General features: G+C 31.5%; 1 protein-coding gene across 3 annotated transcripts in view; it reads right to left on the reverse strand.

The window, feature by feature from the left end:
- The window catches only part of LOC130450443 (terminal nucleotidyltransferase 5C), a 183194-nt gene that overhangs the window by 10402 nt on the left and 152791 nt on the right, over window positions 1-20001 (reverse strand). For 2 of the 3 annotated variants that reach the window (XM_056788818.1, XM_056788819.1), the window contains exons 2-4: window positions 10837-11032; window positions 5361-5614; window positions 4089-4543 (exon numbers count right to left, since the gene is read on the reverse strand). In XM_056788818.1, the coding sequence (XP_056644796.1) occupies window positions 4089-4543; window positions 5361-5614; window positions 10837-11032 (905 nt within the window). Of the gene's footprint in view, window positions 1-4088; window positions 4544-5360; window positions 5615-10836; window positions 11033-14366; window positions 14487-20001 lie in introns of those variants that run through there. The other variant, XM_056788820.1, reaches the window with a different exon arrangement.

The following is a 20001-nucleotide window of genomic DNA, read 5'->3' on the forward strand; positions in this document are numbered from 1 at the left end:
TGAAAAGTACACTGGTCATTATCTTAGTCATTGACTTTCATATTTCTTTTTCTTCATGATTCGAGAAAAAAGAGCAACCATAAAATTTAAAAAAATTGAGGTTGTTTCATTCATTATATTATATTTTTAAAACTAGTAGACGATTTTAATATATTGTCCACTCAGTACATATTTCATTTTTTCATACCATTTGGAGGGAAATTAATTGATTTTTTACAAGAAAACAATGCATGAAATCATAAAAAAGGTGCGGCTAGGCAAAGGTTATGGAATGGGAGACAGAGAAATCAAGATTTTGTGCTATGCCAATGATAACAAAATATGTGCCGAAAATGAAGATGATCTTCAAAGATTATTAAATATATTCAATCTCAAAGAATAACAATTTAATATGACGTTTCGACTGTAAAAACCATATGCATCATAACATCCAAAGAGCCGATTGGATGCAAATTGGAACTAAAAAGTTAAATAATACAACGGAGAATGAGGTAAGAGGACAAGTAGCTAGAGCAAATAAGGTCGCGGGATGTCTTCAGAACGTAGTATGGCGGAACAAACACCTAAAGCTAGAAACAAAGCCACGAATTTACAAAACGTCAATCAGATCTATAATGACCTGTACATCAGAAACAAGACCAGAAATGTCAACAACTCTTGGAGACCACAGGAATGGAAATTTTCAGGTAGATCTCGGGATCTTGAGACGTATTTTAAAAATAGAGCTCTGGAAACAAACTCAATCCCATGTGTCGCTAAACTACTCAACTATCTTCAGATTCCGAAGATCCTCTTGATTAATATATTTTTTAATAAAAACATACACTTTATACGATTTTTTCATCTAATTACCACATTTTTATACTGATCGGTGTATGTTATTGAGCATGCACATGTAATTGAATTGACCCACATCTTAAATAAACACACAATCTAATTGTAGATCGTTCATAACCTAATTCTTCGAAGTTCTTGGCATTCAAGAATCTCCCCAAAAAAACCCACGGAATTATTTATGTAACCTACTTTCCCATATATTGAATTTTAAACAAGAACGTTATGGACTATGGATTTATATAAAAAAAGCAATTTCGAATCACATCAAAAATATCATTCAATATGAGTTTATGATGATGGAAAACTAATTTTTTATATTTAATTATTTTAAAGATATGTATATGAAGAAATGTTTGGGATAACTTGGTTTTCACAATAGAAAAAAAAGGTCTGTTAGTTCAAGTAGGGTTTTCCAATATTCATAATTCAACTCTTTGTGGTCCTGAATATTGAACAGTAGGGAATAATTTTTGAACGACCTCACGTAAATGATTTTGAATTTGTGTATTCCTTTTTTGTAACTAGAAAATCTCTTTATGTGATATGTGATTCTTAAGTATAATCACGAATATTTCAGGGATTGGCAAATGATTACGTAAATATTTTAAATGCGCACAAATGGCAGAAACCGAATGAATTATAAAAATTAACATATGATTGAATAACAAATATGTATCCGATATGACTATTTTAATTCCACTTGCAGATCCGGACACATCATGAACAGAATTTCATATGGAACTGAGCCTTCTCCATAATAATCTTCGTTGCATAACATTTCAGTTCAACAATTTTTTTTACTTTCTGTCGGTTTTCTTTTCTTCGTCTATTTTTTTACAAATTATTTCTATGCCTATTTTCAAATTAACGTTAGACGTTATATTTATAGCACTTGGACCGAGTAAACGACTCCAGATCAAAAGTCTGCTCAATCATTTGGTTGATCTTCCCACCGTGTTTTGCACCAAACATCTAATTCGTGATAGTTACTGTTTATTAACTAACTAACTAATTAGAGATTAACAAATATATACGGCATAACACCGTAGCCAGCCGAGTACAAAAAAGAGTAGCGCTGAGAATATGCAGGAGCTATCGTACTATCTCAACCGAGGCTGCAAGAGTACTTGCACGAATAATACCTATAGATCTTCTAGTTGAAGAGAGATCGAGAGCGATAGGAATGACAGCAGGTAAGAAAAAGGCTCTTCGAAAAGAAACGGTACAGAAATGGCAAAATAGATGGAACGCCAGCGACAAGGACGTGTGGCTTCACAAACTGCTACCAGATATTACGCCGTGGTATGAGAGATCCTGTGGTGAAATTGGATACTATTTGACCAAACAATGACAGCCCATGACTCCTTCCAAAGTTATGTTAGGAGAATAGGTAAAGCTGAAAATGACCTCTGCCTATATTGTAGCTCGGAGATAGATAATGCAGAGCACACAATTTTCAGATGTCCTGCGTGGGCGGATATTAGAAACTTGTCTGAAATAACAGTAAGAGCTGAGTTGCGACCAGAAAATATAGTGCAGATCATGATGGAAGCAGATTTTAAATGGAAAGCTGTTGAGAGTATGGTGGCAAAAATTCTAAAAAGAAAGGAACAGGACAGTAGACAAAGAGGTCCAAACACACAGCAACATTAGAAGATAATAGATAGACCCGAACTCCTCATCCCTGCATGCAGCAGGGGAAGGGAGACGTAGGGAGCAAAACAGAAAAGAAGGAATCACAAGAAAGGCAGCTCATCACTATGAAGAAATATTTGTTAATGGTGCCATAATGATTAATGAGCGGAGTTCAGATAAAAGCGACTAACAGAGGACATACAATCCGTCCGAGCCCCACCGCGACGCAGGAACCCGCAGTGGAGGTGAAAGTTTCCCAGCAAAACTATTTGCTGTGGAAGTGCGATAAGTCGGTTTAAAAAAAACTAACTAACGTTGTTTCATAAATAAACCATCGATACCTCATTGAACTGATTTAGAATTCTTTATATTTAAACATTAGCCACTGAAAACCGTTGTGCAGATAGCCTGATAGATGCCCGATGAGATCTAGTTGGAAATTAATCAATCCGAGGTTACTTTTGTAAAATACAGAAGATGAGGATATAGCTGAACCTGTAGTCAAAATAAAGAGGTAAATTCAGTAGAGATAAAGTTGCAAATTGAACCAGTTGGGTTCCTTTTAAATAACGGAAAAGGTGGTGACATAACTAAATATTGAGGTCATAATGTGGAGAGGACATTTTGAAGAGATCTAGTTGGAAATTAACAAGCTGGGGTTGCTTTTGTACAATAAAGAATATGAGAATTTAATATTTAAACATGTAATCAAAATGAAAAGAAGACAATTAGATAGAGATATAGTTGAAAGTGGTTTGTATGAAAAAGATACTGTATGGATATAAGCTAAACATAGAGATCGGAATGAGAATGACCTGTTTTGTTGTATTGAGTGGGGAGAGAGATAATTTGGAATGATTTGAGGCTTTAAATAATATGGTTATACAGTTATTTGCAGGGAATTAGTGTTGGGAATGTAGACGATAATTTTTATTAGTGAAAATTCATTGACTGAAAACGTTCTGAACGTCTCTTGAATTAGCTCAGATTAATCTTGTCGCATAGTAAATTTTTTCGAAAACTATTTTGTGTAATAATATAATTTATTTGATGGAACTCGATGAAAAACAGCATTGTCAAAATGACATGTTTCGCCCAAAGTTATTTTGTGCTTTACAAAAACATACGACATCGTATTTCAACAGTTGATATTGCCTACAGAAGGCAATATATTTATTCACTTTTTTTTCAAGAGAATGGTTATTTGTTATTCGAAATGCTGCTTTAGCAAAACAAGGTATAATGTAATACAAGATGTACCATAGCTTGTTCAAAAATAGGAACAAATGTTGTTCAGATGATCGAACCAAATGTCAGTCAATCAGCTGATTGATTAAGTATTTTAGTAAACCTAATCTTTCTAACTTCTACCGTAAATCTAACTTCTTGATGATTCGTTAGTTTAATTCCTGGTATGTAATTGGAAGCTATTTTATTTGCTTCCATCTCTTGTGGCCAACAGTGGATAAAGTACCACAAAAATAAGTATTAGGAGAGAAATGGGATAGTTTTGGTTAGTGACAACAGCTGTACATAATGTAAAACAACTTGTAAGGTTAATCATATTGAATATTTTTATCTGTATGCAACTATTTTGGTTTCTATAAGAGACTCACCTCTGTAAACTCTTGATATAATCCGGTCTAGCAGGTTTGTAGTTTTTCACCAACAAATTACAATATTTCAACAATCCCCCACCTCGTATTTCTTCTGGATGTCTGGTGGAAATGAGTTTCTTTTGAAGATGATACAAAGCTTCTTGAAAATCGCCGTATACGGATTCTCCCACAACAGTCGGGTAAAAGTTCTCACTGATCGGCAATTCACTGCATTTGTAGAACAACAGCAAAGAATCTAGAATAATTTGGAAGGAATCTACTGAGAATTCGAATTGCCGTCGCATACAATCGACGAATTTTAGTTCAACACCACGACCGCGAGAGTTACCCAAAGATATCAACGACCATCTATCGCCTCCAGTGTTTTGGTTTACCTTCACCATTTTGCTGACATAAGCTTCTTTCAAACTGCAAGTAGATATACGTTTTCTATTTACTCCTTCTGGTAACATCTGCAACAAACAAAATTCAATTACAAAAATCTAATAACTTTGAAATATTTTTTTTGTACAGTATTAGAAGAAGAAACAACAAAGCTACATTACATTTGAGACGACCTTCGAAAATGTAGAATATCAAGAATGGTATCGAGACAACATCAGGGATATACATTTGAAAACAGAAAATAATATTACAGAATGCAACTGATCAAATAAAGTTGGCATAAATTGCTAGAACTCAAAACTTATGACAAAAGATTACAATTAATTACGAAAATAAAAACGAGAAACTGATTGAGGTGGGAGTACAAGAATTCGACATACAAGACGTTTTAAAGAAGTTATAGAATAGAATATTAACCGGCTTATGACTACTTTGAAACTAACCATCAAAATTAACAGTGTGATTACAACTTCAGACGAATAAAAAGAATTTAGATCGGAAAGGTAAATTTATGGAATATAACAAATCGACATATCTATGTTTTGTATACCTAGAAAAAGCATTCGATCTCGTTCAATTCAATGACATTATACATCTTCTTAATCAAATTAACGTACGAATTAATGATAAGATTAATGAATTAATACTTGTAGAAACGAGTATGAAACAAGTAGATTTCTAAATGCATTGCAACCATGCGACAATTTCAGATTTAAATAGACATTGGAAAATGGAGAAGATTGAATTTGTGAGAAGATACATTTCGCTGAAGAATCAATACTAGAAAAATTAAGAGAAAGGACAGAAAAATAAAGAGGCGAATTGTGGCAACGGCTAAAATAAGCATCAGACGTTGTAAATTTATAATATAGTAGTAGTACTTACCTCATATAATGAGCTGAGAACGGCACTTTTAATTCTATCGAAATTTCGCATACTTGATAATTCCACTCCAAATATGAGATCCAGGTCGTTATATGGTTGGCTCTCGGTGGCGAGGACATGGGAAGCGGCACCACCGTTCAAGCGGATGTCCTTAACTTTCATCCCCGCTCCCCCGACAGTGGTATCAGCCTCAAGTTTTTCCCTCACAACATTCACGAGGTCTTTGAGGCGGATCTCCAGCGTAGGAAAGTTTCCTGCAAATAAAAAAATTGAAAATATAAGAGAAATATTCGATTTTATAAATTTATTTCCTGGTCTTGCGATTAAACCAAATAATACTACTCGCTTTTGAGTGATTGATATTTATTGAAAAATATGTGACTCTCATCTTGAGAATTAGAATATTTTTTATACAGAAAAAACAATATGATGTATTAGCATATTTTTTTTGGATCCCGTCTTATTTCATCAATTTTCTAGTTCTTCTATTGAGAAAAGACAAAAATAATTCCGCAAATAAATTAAACGGAAGAAGTAGTGTATAGATATTTAGAAGAGGTTCTAGTTATAAAAAGAAAATTCAATTCTAACGAAACTACTAGAGCATTTTCAGTTGATAAATTACTAGAACGAAAGAAAGAATTACTTTTACTAATTTGGCGTTCTTAAGAAGGGATCAGCACAGTTCGGCTCCAAAAGGAATTTAACTAATATATTAAACACGTGTTTAGTAAAACGTTGGAATATTCCACTTTAAGGTGATTTAATTATAATAAATATTTAATGAGGTTATGTTAAACACGAGATCTACAGTATCTCTACGGTGATTATATTATGAGTTTCCGCAAAGTTATGTCTCAAAATTGTAAAGTAGAAACAGTAGAGCTCTTCCATCCCTGACTGAATTTACGATTTATCATATACATATTTTCTACATCCTATCTTCTTCTATCAATAGTAATCAAATATAAAACATAAAATCGATTGTCTTCTACACAAGACCGACTATAAGACATACGTAATAGTTTCTTCATATTGGCAGTAGTAATCGTAAAAAGAGACAACGATAATTGACATTAAGTGACTAGTCACCGCACTTAAAGTTAAATTTGACGTTAGCGTGTTTTGAGGTTATGTGAATTTTGTTTACTATGTTGTTTTCAACGAATTTTTTGATTGAACGTGTATTGTTAAAATCAGTACTAATAAGAACCAATTCAACTTTTTTTTTTCAATTTTACATCGATAAGTACGAATATCGTCTTCATAGCATCCAATCACTAGAAGAATTGCTTTCACTACGACTATGGAGCTTCTACTGTCCGCTTATGCACCGCTGAGTATACTTTATTGGCCAGACAAGCTAATAAGACTGGTAGTCATGACGCCATGCAAAACCAAATGCAAGGTAAAGGTAGCCGGCACAACATCGAGTCAGAAGAGTTCTGAAGCAAGGGGATGCTCTTTCTTATATTATGTTCAACACGAACTTGGAAAGAACATTTACGAGGCTGCAGACCAACCTGAGAGGAGAAAACAGAAGGTAGCTTACGCACACGATGTTGACTTGCTAAGCAGAATGACTATAAAGATTAAAGAGGACTTCCAATGAAGAATTCAATGGGACAGGGTTCAGTGTGAACGACGCTAAAACGAAGTACATGCTCATGTCGCGCAGACCCCGAGAAAAACGGCAACTTTTACTGTAGATAACTACACCTTCGAGCGTGTCGACGACTTCAAATACCTTGGCTCTTTCATAACTGAAAATAACGAATCCGCACTGGACATACAGGAGAGAGTGAAAGCTGGAAAGAAGGTGTATAACAGTACCCAGAAGATGCTGAAATCCCGACTACTCAGCAGGTGTATAAGAAAGGATCTACCGTACAGTAAAGGCTAGTTGTCATATATGGTTCTGAAACCTGGACAAAGGCTGCTAGAGACGAACTGAGAATCAACTCTTGGGAGATGAAAGTACTTCAGCGCATCTATGGTCCAATCCAAGTTCATGGAGAATGGCACGTCCGTACCAACGCTGAGATTTATGGAGAGTATGGAAAGCCCAGCCTGGTAGCAGAGATCAAGAGTGCGAGATTAAGATGGCTTGGTCACGTCAAACAGTTGACGGAGCATCGAGGAGTCAAACTTGCATACCCGTAAAAGCCGAAGGGCCGTTGACTATCAGGATGACTAAGCATAAGATGGCAGGACGACGTAGAATAGGACCTAATAGAACTATATAAATTTGTAAAAATTTTAAAATGTGACAATTAAGTGCCTGATTATAGTTGTAATAGTGTTTCAATCCAAATTTATTTTCTGAAAATGACTAAAAAACAACTGAATTCACGAGCATTGGACTTTGTTATAAATTTGATTGAATATTTTGAGATAGAAAAAAAGCTGACTTTTTCAACATGTATGAACAAATAAGTAAATAAACATGTGAAATAATAATGGAAGACCATCCTATGTTCTTAATCCTAAGATTAAAGTAAGCTTACAGTTTACTGGGAATTTAAAGAAATTTGATTATAGAGGTTCTGATTAATGAAAGTTTTCGAATAAAAGAAGTTTTTCATTTTTTTGAATGTGATGAATTATAGCTTCTATATATGATGATTTCTTAGTTGATTACTACCTGTAAATGTTCACTAACTTATGGTTGACTAGTAATTTCCAAAAATTTCACAAATATTGTTTAAAATGTCTTTTAAATAATTTCAATTTATAAAAAATATCTACGGAATTTCACAATTTAGGTCAAACACTTTAAAAACTTTCTCCAGGGGTACAACTCATTTGTATCCATTGCTGTAAACATATATTTCTGGAGCAATAAATCATTATAGCGTGTGTAGTTTTTTTAGATATACAAGGCTTTGGATTTCAACTAGAACTTTTCAAAAGTTTGTCTCTGTTGTTTCGATTTTTAGTACCTACAGGGTGTTCCTATATTCGACCGACAACGCTCTACTACAGAGAAATCTCAATAAATGATTAGTTTTGATATAGGAATGCGAACCCTTCCGGTGCCTAGTTGCTTAGGTATTGGGTGTTCAAAATTTTAAGTCAAAATAAAAAATTTGTCATAAATCAAGAATGCCTTTAACTTTTTTTTCAAATTTGGTGTCCAATATGATCCTAATAAAGTAATATTTTGACATAAACAAACTATGGAAAAATTTAACTAGTAGCGCGCTGTCAAGGTTAGTGCTCACTTTTATCCCCCTATTTTTTACGCCACTGGAGCAAATTTCTTTTTTTAATTTTGTTTTAAATTGCCTGATTATTTTTAGAAAAAAAAACTAATAAATCTTCTATGGAGCTAAAATTAACGGTGTAGAAATTTGCCTCAAAACAAAAGTCTGCAAGTAATTAAATACGACTCAATATTTCTAAATCATAAATATTCGGTAAATGTGTGGGTGGGTATATTTGGACATTGCTTAATCGAGCCTTACATTTTACCAAATAAATTAAATGGAGCAATTTATATGCGCTTTCTGGATGAATTTAGATATTAGACAACACATGTGGTTTCAACACGATGGGGCATCTGTTCATTTTGCTGCATCGGCAAGAAATACCTTAAACAGACGCTTTAGAGAAAAATGGATTGGTCGGAGTGGACCCAATTGTTGACCTCCACGATCACCTGACTTAAATCCTATCGATTTTTTTATATGGAGTCCTTAGTGTACGGAACAATAATCGAATCTGAACAAGATCTAATAGCTAGAATTCAAGCTGCAGAAGAAATCATTCAATTCCATCCAAATTTTATTCTCAGACACGTTTTTCAATGACAAAAAGTGTCAACGGAAAACAGTTTGAACAATTGAGATTATGAATAATTTTTATTAGTTTTGAACTAATTACGCTTAATCTTTATTCGAAATTTAATGAATAGTTAATTACTAATTTGTAAATTACTTAAGTGCTTGCAGACTTTTGTTTAGAGGTAAATTTCTACAACCCCGTTCAATTTAGCTCCATAAAAGGTTATTAGTTTTTTCAATTAAAAATAATTAAGCAATTTAAAACAAAATTGGAAAAAGAATTTGCTTCAGTGGCGTGGAAAATAGGGGGATAAAAGTGATAACTAAACCTGACAGCGGTCCCCGGGTTAAATTTATCCATAGTTTGTTAATGTCCGAATATTACTTTATCAAGGAGCATATTGGTCACAAAATTTGAAGGCGTTCTTGATTTATGGAAAATTTTTGATTTTGATTAAAAATTTTGAACACCCTACATCTCAGTAACTATGCCCGTGATGGTTCGTATTCCTATATAAAAATGAATAATTTATTGAGGTCTCTATGCAGTAGAGCGTTGTCGGTCAAATATAGAAACACCCTGTATATGTGTTTAAATTCTATTTCTGACGTCTGTTGTGGATATTTTTATTTATAAATTTACCGAAAATTTTCAAGTTGTTCAAAAATCTTCTATTTAAGACCTACAGCGTACCCAAAAAAATGTTATAATATAAATCATTTTATAAAGTGTAGTTTTAATTTAGTTACGAGGACCCCCAGTTGGTAGATAAAAGATCATGTCACTTTTGTGAACTATGTAAATATGTACCTATTTGTATAAAATCCAAGTAATCCTGCAAAAGTCAGCTCTCTATTAATAAACTAATACTAACTTTGGATTTTGTAACTTTTGTAACAAATGAGTTTTGATAAATATATCGAGGTTAACCATATAAATAAGATATAAACAATCAAAAAAGTTAAATTTCTTTCTTAATTACCAATTCGTGAAAGGACGACCTTAGGAATATTAGTCATAACTATTATTTCTATCGAGTTGACTGAAATTTTGTATTGATTCATACGAATATTGTTGCTGGCATAATAGTCACGTTATGGAGGACCTCCACCGTTTCTACTTTACATAAATCTAACATTAGATTAGTATGAACAATTATACGAAAAAAACTTAAAAAGACAGATGATCTTGAATTTGATTTTGTTACTTTTCTCATCACTTTCAAGAAGATATTGAACTAGTAAAGTGTAAACTTTATGTACTTAATTGGAGATTTGCATTCGACGTTAATGGAAATATGAATTATAGTAGAAATTTGAAAGTATGAATATTCAACTTATTCAAATTTCACTTATAACATATAACATTGTTAGAATGATGATTTGAAAATATACTATGCTTCTGACGTAACATCGTGACGTACTTGAAGAAAGCTGTGGTACAACATAGAAGAATTCGTTTTCATTTTTATCAATTATTCTAAATAAAAACATGTTTATATTGAATTATCATTTCGGTAAAAATAAAAGCAGTTACACCACAAAGTCGATAACATTTCCTGCTTACTTTTTCTTAATAATAAGTTTCATGTTTTCTACATGTACAGAATTATTATTGTGAAACAGAAACAGAGTAGATAATTAAATGACTTTGAATTTGGTTGGGATCTAATATATTTAAATCGACCTACCTCTTCCATGGATACAGACGAGTTCATCCATGACTTCGTTGAGCCTATTAACTTGTTCGAAACTGAGCACGGCCAGTCGCTGTTGAGATTCCAAATCGGTTTGTTTTGTATTGACAGTGGTGTTGACGTAATCATTGATGGTTAGGTCTTTCATTGCGCCAAGTTCGTCGTCGTCAGAATCATCATCGATTCCACACTGTAACAAAAATTCAATATGAATCTGTTAAAAAAGACTCTGATTTTATATTATGACGAAAAAACTTTTTTTGATAATGTTATGAAATATTGTGCAAAATTATTATCTCGAAAAATAAACGGAATACCTTAATCCATCTTAATTACTGATTACGTGACAATTTGAAACATTGAACCTCATAATAAAAGCCACTTAAATATATGTTGCGCATTCAAAGGAATATGTAATAGATTATTAAATGACAACAACTGTTAATTTTCATTATATTGTGAATGGAAACTAAGCCCACATTTCATAAGTAATTACATTGAGTGTCTTATAAGTATCGTCTGTTTTGATATGTGAAAATTCTTACTCTTCAATTTAAACACATTGTAACTTGTGAAGTCAAGTCTCTAATTCTATAAAGGGTACAATTACTTTTGATCTTTCTCTCTTTGTTTATTTCCTATTTATGGATAATATGGTTGTCCGCCCGCGTGGAATATTAAGGTTGGAAGGGAAGTGGTAGAAAACCAATCTAGTACCAGCAGTCGCTACGCTTGTGCATTTCATTTTCGCAGCTCGTTGGGAAAAGTACTTCACACACGAGTATCATACAATATTTTATCCACGACCATATTGAAAAATATTTTTATGAAATAAACTTATATCAATGATTAAATTTGAATTTATGGTAGTTTCCAACATTGGATAATGGGACTATAACGTTGATTATTTCCATTGACATTGGCTTAACTTTTTCGAGAAATATGCAATTAGAACATTTTCCGTGTAATTTTTTATTTTTTAATGTTCCGACACTACAAAAAATCGCCATATGTATATTTTTCTTTTTCTAGAATAAGGTTTTGAGTTACATTGCACGCAATTCCTGCAATTTCAGGATGAATGCAATCAGATTCTTCTTCCATGTGTATTTAACTTAACAATAAGTGTATTTTCAATCGAAATTTGAAAAATATTTTGCAAAATGACGACGACGTTTTACACTTAATGACTGTAGAAAACTATTACAATTACAGATCCTTTGACTGTCAAAGTTTGACAGAACCCAAAACACGAAATTATCTAATGTAATTTGATAAATATACACATAAAAAAGAAGAAGAAAAAAGATAAAAATTGTTATTGAAAAATGAATTTTGATTCTTTCAATTATCATCATTTTTCACTAATCTTTCGATTATCACTTTTCGTTAATTAAATATATTAATATTCATTCAAGATGACTTGAAATTGATTATACTTCTAGAAAAGTGTACTGGAAATAGGGTTACATCACTAAAATTTTGTTACCAGGAAAACACGCGTGAAAAACCAGATTTTAATACCCAAAACCCGTCAACAGGTTTAATCACTAACAATTAAAAATGTCGTAAAACAACTTTTTATTTATTTTCAGATATTAAAATTTGATTTAGTCGTCTTTTATCAAAATTTTGAGTGTATCTAACAAAACAGAATCTTATAATTTGTCATGAACATATTGTTTACACTAACACTACACCAACAGTCACAATTACACTTTCTGATGCTCGTTTCGATAACAAAGTTATCGTCTTCAGAGACCGAAGGTACACAAATATATTCTGTTGTGAGAACAAAACCTTAATAAAATATTCAACCTAACAAAATTCGGATAAAATTTTAAATACGAGTCTTAAAAATACTGAAACCATTTTGAGGTAACTAAGTTGACCCAATTTTTATCAGCAGCCATTTATGTATAAAATATTTAAAATATGAACAGGTGTAGAAAAGAGTGTAATAATTAATAGTCTCATTTCAAGAGGAACACTTTTGAAGCGAATTCAAAAATTAGATTATACTACATTGTAATAAATATACAAAGAATTATTTTCAACGAGTTTTCACAAAAACCATACTATTTTAAATAATGATAATCTGACCTATTTTTTCAAGATTAACCTACCATTTCGTATTTTTATTTTATTAAGACAGAAAGTATAATTTTTAAAAATTACAACTCAAAAGTTTACATTTCATTTCACACACAAAAGTGTCTAATTTCTATCAATTAAAAATCAAAATTGTCAAAATTCAAAACGATCTATAACTTCGTTATTTTCTATTGTATAAATTATATAAATTTCGATTTTCCAGAAATGTAGTTTTTCGACTTAAGACACTTTAGAAATTTTTATACGGCATGCTCATGATATTTAATAGCATGTTTGGCATTTTTTTAAGGATTTGGAAATAATATTCACCTGAAATATATACTGCGGTTTTTTGTATAACTTGGATACAAGAAGAAGGTTGAATTATAATCCAAAATTGAGTACTTATGAAAAAAAATCGTTCATAAATATAGAAGTTTAAGATTTTCGATGAATAATCACGCCAACTTTTTAGACAATAGAAAAGCTTTGAAATAATTTAGGCGTTTCCAGGTCTCTCACTCACTATACTATACTATATATACTATGAAACATTCATGATTCAAAGTGTAAAATAATATATTAAAGACTTCCTAGATACAATGGAAATTTGGATAACATAATATCTAAAAAATAAATCAACCCTTAATGTAAATATAATAGTGTTTCTCAACCTTTCACTTCCACTTTTAAAGCTGATCTATATAAACATTTATAAATTTATTGATTGTTGTCTAATTCGAAGTATCAAAAAATAAAACAGGGTAGTTTTTATTCCCTACCAACATACAGAAAGTTTCTACTAGGTATATTTGAAATTTTGCCAAAATATATATTTGGCAACCGTGCTTCTATAGTAGAAATCTGGAAAAGTATTGAATATGGGACATATTGAGGACAATATCTACTATAGATGACAAAGGTTCCGAGTCCAATGAGAGTCACAAGTGTTGCACAAAAAATTGTGTATTGAAACGAATTATAATTTTAATAAAACAATGACATTCATACTTCATATCGAAATTATGGGTGATAGAAGAATTCTAGAGATAGTTTCTAAATGAAGATAATATCGTATTTCTGTAAGCTTCAGTTTAAATTTTCGTAGGCCAATGTAATACCATATAGATTGAAAAAATTGATGAAGCTACTTATTGTAACGATTTTTATACATCCAATTAATATTCTATAGAATTGAATGACTGTTTAGGAATAAAGATAAAATTATGATCTCTGAACAATACTATAGGATAAATCTAAATTAGCAATAGCAGATCCAAGGGATTTTAAAGATTATATTAAACTCACGTTTATTAATTTTTCACATCCTTATTATATCGATATCACAAATAACTTGAACATAATTAAAATAAACTTCACTCTACCTTGTTGCAAAAACCACAATTTCACTGTAACCATTTTTTACTAACCTTATAGAGATACTCCTTAAGCTGCATGACAAGTTTCAACCGGTTTTTCAATACACTGATGTTAACGTGTACCTCAGTTTTCGAAGTACGACTGGCAACTGACGTAGCAATTTAATGTGTGTACAAATATAGTATACACTACAATAAATATTTTATCTCACCTGATAAGGCGTGATAAATAATTTATTATTCATATGTTCGTTTTTTTGATAGATCAAAGTTGTTATACGGAATAATATATCCGATTTTATAATATGGTGTAGATTTTAGTTTCCAAAAATTTAGCAAAATTATAAAAAATATTTAGATAAAAAAGCAAAACATAATGAACACAAATTTTTTTAAAATAATCTATTCACTGAATTTAGTGTGATGATTAGAATATATGATTTGTATGAGTTAAAAATTATTCACACGTAGAAAGTATCTATGGAAACAATAGAGGTATGGAAGAGCAAAATCCACACAAGTGATCGAAAAAAATCTGCAATAAGACAAGATATATTATATGTGGAACTGCAGGAGGCATATGACTGTACACTTAACAAACTGTGGACAACACTAGAAAGTTACAAATTAGTCGTGAGTAGAAAGTACTAGTAACTATGGAAACTATAGAGGTGTTGTAGTCAATAGTACAATTAGCAAAATGTACGGCAAAATACTGTAATGCAAAATTGACAGGGCGTATGAGGACCTTGAGGCGGAAGAACAGACTGGTTTCAGAGTGGACAGATCCACAGTAGACCATCTATACGGTGTTACACATGTGATCGAAAAAAAACTGCAATAAGACAAGATTTCATATATGTGGAACTGCAGGAGGCATATGACTGTACCACTCAACAAACTGTGGGAAACACTAGAACAATAATATAAGAATAATTGAAGCAAACCAGGATTTATCTAATGGTTTTACTGCTAGGTCTAAAACAAGAGTGATGCCTCTCGCCAACGCTATTCAAGATATACTTAGAGTGGGCACTCAAGATGTAGAAGCTAAAATGCAGTGTGATGGGAATACCTCTCAGTGAGAGACACTATACGCCATGCACTCTTTGCTTCGTATACAATTAAATAACTAAGGATCATAGAGAATTAAACGTCTTTTTCCTGTTTTCTAAATTTAAAGTTTCACTTTGTTTTTACAAACATTAAATCTGCATTTTGTAAATTTTTAACTTTAGTTCTGTAGATGAAGTGTACTAGTGTTTATGATAAAGTCAAAATACGTAATATCATCTGTGTTTTGTATTCCATAGTTTGTAATTTAGAATTTCGAGTGAATGTAGTTCTAAAGAGAGGTAGATCGACTTATGTTTATATTTTTCGAGATAAAGAATTATTTTCATACACAAAAATGAAGTTGCATTCAATATTTTCTCCACAAAAACTTTGAATAGCTTTTGTATGAAACAAAATTATTTTGAGAGTGGGAGAAATTCTAGTGCGAGGAACTGTACATCAACATTCTAAAAATGAACTTAAAATGATAGGAATAGATGATACCAGTATACAGACTAAAATTGGTTATCATTAAGCGAACAGTAGAAAATATTTATTACTGACTTCGAACACAGCAGTTGTTCTTTAAATAACTTTTTTAGAATAAAGATGTGTATTATCCAAACCATATAATACAAGTAATAAAATATGAATATATGATTATCAATTATTCCTATGTCGCTATTAAATATTTACAAAAAAAATTGTTATAACAATTATTATATCATGTTTGTTACAAAAAGAACGAATCAGGCTTTATAATTTAAATTTTTAATTATTTGGTTTTTCCTACAAAAACTAATGAGTTTTGCCAAAAAATCAATACTATAGGATGAAGTTTTGCCTCAATTCTAGCTTTGACAAAATGTTTTATCTAACAATTATTCATTATGGTTGACATCAAAAGAGAACATGCGAAATGGGCTTTGAAATTCCTATTTTTAATTATATTTTTCCTAATGACTTTTTCAGAATATTGATACTATAAGACGAAAAGCGCCAACTCTTTTGAATGTGGCGCATTCTATCCCATAATGTCTCCTTCCATTCATCCTTTATTTGAGCTTGATCGCAAATAGTATGTGCTCCATCGTGACCTTGGAGCACACTTTTGACTATCGATTTCCAGCACTTTCCTTGCGTCGCAAACTGTTTTGTGTAGCATTCTATCGCAAAATCCCTCCATCCATTTAATCTTTATTTGAATCCTATCGCAAAAAGTTTTACAATTTCTAATTTCAATATTTTTTTCTTAGAAAGGGAAATAATTTTTCCAATATATCGATTTTTTTTCCAAGTTGATTTATTGATATGGACTAAACTTAATCAATCACTTTCAAATCTATCGATGTTCATGTATACGAAAAAAATATACACGGACATACTTTTCAAATGAAGTGAGGCTGTGATTACATCGAAAAATGTTTATCAGAAACCCACTAAAGTTATATCACCACCCACTGTTTTCATTTTCGAGAAACAATCAACTATAGACGTCACGCGCAATAATCAAGATATGTACGTCACGTGTTTAGTTTGCGAAATGTTGTAGTGTAATAATTGATAAAGCACCTACTTGCTCTGTTAATAGTAATTTCATCGGCTTGATTTATTATTTAGACAATAGACAGATTTAACAAAAACGTGAGTCATAAATTATACCACGTAAGGAAAAGAATAACACCATTGCAGCACTGGCTGTAATTTGCGGCCTTTTTCGAAATTGCAGTACGTTATTCTATACCTGAAAACAAGCATTTTTACTAGTGGTCACTTCCTTGTATTGTTTGAAGAATAATCTCAAGCACAAAAGATAAGCTACAGGGGTTTCAATTAATTATAGTTAAAACAAAACTATATTACAAATAAAGCCGTTTTAACTTAAAAATATACCTTTGAATGAAGTAAAACAAATATTGATTGATGAATGTTTAAGGTGATGGCGAATTGTTTTGAAGATAGCGACCGTTGTTGGACATGGCACTTTCTCACACTTCGATTATCGTTTTGAGTGAAATTCTAGAACTGCATGTCGAATTGTTTGACAACCGCAAAATTCCCCAAATTTGGTCTCCAGCTATTTTCACTGTTTCATAACCTCAAAGAGATAGAAAAAGAGAAATGCTTTATTTCAAAAAATGAATTTAGTATACCAAGTGGACAATTCAATATTTTTGCAATGGGAGAATAAATGATAGTTTCTAATACTTTCTATGACCTACCTTCTAGGCGAATACACACCTGGAAGTCATAAATGGACACACCGGAACAAATTGTTAAAAATCACATGGATTTTATTCTCATCAACAAATGATTCGCTAATATAATAATGCTATAAAAACAAATCCAGGAGCAAAATGAAAGCAGATCTCTATCTCATAAGTGCTACAATGAGCTTTAGAGAAAAATACTTTATTGTCAACAAGTTTTTACAATTTTTATACAGAAGCTTGTAAAAACTAAAAATATAACTAAATAGAGATACAAATAAAATAAAAAAAGTTCAATATATAGAGAAAAATCACAATTAGTATTAAAATTATTGCGGAATGCGGGAAAAGACGATATCGATTAGATTTCAATTGGCAAGTGATTATGCATTTTTTTGCATTGTTAAATATTGAGCCCTTAACTAATTCTGAACGTGGAGTAGGTAGGTGAAGGTTGTGCTCCGCGTTCGTAACTGGATATTGTAGCAGCGTGCTTACGAATTAGGCAAACGAATTTAAATATGAATAAGGATGAAAGTCAGAATTTTTAATCTTTTAAAGAAGTCTAACAACTCTCTTTTGTAGTTTGAAGATTCGCTCAAATTGAGTCGCACCACTCGTACCCCAGAAGGGAAGGGCATATCGGAGATGCTTCTTCAAAAGGACTTAATAAACTGTTAAGGAGGTGAATAAATTCCGTTCTTTGGAAACTGATCTCAACGCAAAACAGGAGGATCTTAATTTTTTAGATAAGGGGGCAATATGTAACTCCCATTTCAAGGTTCAAAGTTCCACATACAATAGATATTATATTTTCATCAGATGAGGACAATATCGTCTAGTAAATGCCTATTTTGAGAGCGAATATGAATACGAATTATTATTTTTAAGGTTGTACAGTACAGTCCTGAAAACACAAAATTTTGTTATGATTTCTAATCAGGAATCTTCAGAGTTTGTTTTTAGGATCAATTTACGGTTTGAAATATTTTGGCAACCATAAAAAACTTCATATTTAAAGAGGATTTCAATAATTCATTAATTGCAGGACTTTAACCAACTCTCTTTTAATCTACCAGAGTAAATTAATTATAATTAATTATGATGAATTTTAACTTATTAGAATTTGAATTGAAAATATTAAAACAAGAGTTAGGGTGTCCTCGAACCAACAATAATATACGTTTGACGTATAATTTATTGAATCGAAAAGATTTTTATAATTTAAGATAAATTGTTAAGCCTTTCTACCACAATAGTAGATTTTGAGCAATGGATAAAAAGAAATTAAAAAAATGAATTTATTATTACGAATGAATTTGATGATATATAAATGATATGAATGAATGGATTATGAATATAATGAATTAATTAATAACGATCCAAAATGGAAGTAAAGTTGAAGAAAACATATTTTTTTAATGAGGGCTTAAAAATAATAACCGACTTCTTTAAGCTAACCAATATCCAAATCTAATATCAGAGTTGAAATTTCAATTATTTTTTTCTCTCAAGGTATGTAGCTTTTTTAAAGCCATATCTATAAAAAGAAAATCATTTGTAATCTGGTGGTCTGGAAGTTCACATGTACATGTGTGCCATTAAATTTTCATTATTCCAGGAGAGGCCTGTGATGTGCTTCCCTAAAATTCCTTCCAAACTTTTTGTGGGTAGATTGAGTTCGTACATTTCCGGTTCGTTATGAGTTTCTGTCACAATTCCACAAAATTCCATCCGCTTGTTGTTGTCCTGTGAATATTTTGATTTCAAGCATTTCGTTTTGTATATTTTGAACAGTTCTCGTCGTACAACTCCACGTTCGTCTTTTGATATTGTTCAATTCTAATAACGAAGATACTGAAAGTAATAGCAGTATGAATCCAATAAGTTTATTCTAATTTATTGTACACACTGGATTATATATAAATTGACATTGAAATTCCTTGTACTCTATGAAATATTTTTCTATACTGTATGAAATGCATATATCCTAGACTATTCGCATCTAAATCATATCGCCAAGTTGGCACGTTATCAAAAATGTCGACTGATTTTTCAATACAAATCAATATTTCTAAGTGGCGCTTAAAAATAGTTTAATATCTGTTCGTAAGTAATTAGCAGTAAATTGACCAATAATTATATGATTTTATTATCAAGTAGTTCCGTACAAAGCTTATAATCAGAAATATAAATAACTTTACAACACTAAAAATTCCTATATATTCATATTGTTATGTTGATAAAATATTCCCGAGCGGAATTATACTGAATACATATGTTTAAAAAAGTTTAATTGTATATAATACGAGGATGGTCCTAGAAGTACATGGCCTGATCTAGAGATTGCGGTAGATGCTCGGAAAATACCACTGTACACAATCTATACAGCATATGTTTGAAGACGCCACGTTGTTTAG

This window comes from Diorhabda sublineata, chromosome 11 (assembly GCF_026230105.1).
Source record: "Diorhabda sublineata isolate icDioSubl1.1 chromosome 11, icDioSubl1.1, whole genome shotgun sequence".
NCBI classification, from domain to species: Eukaryota; Metazoa; Arthropoda; class Insecta; order Coleoptera; family Chrysomelidae; genus Diorhabda; species Diorhabda sublineata.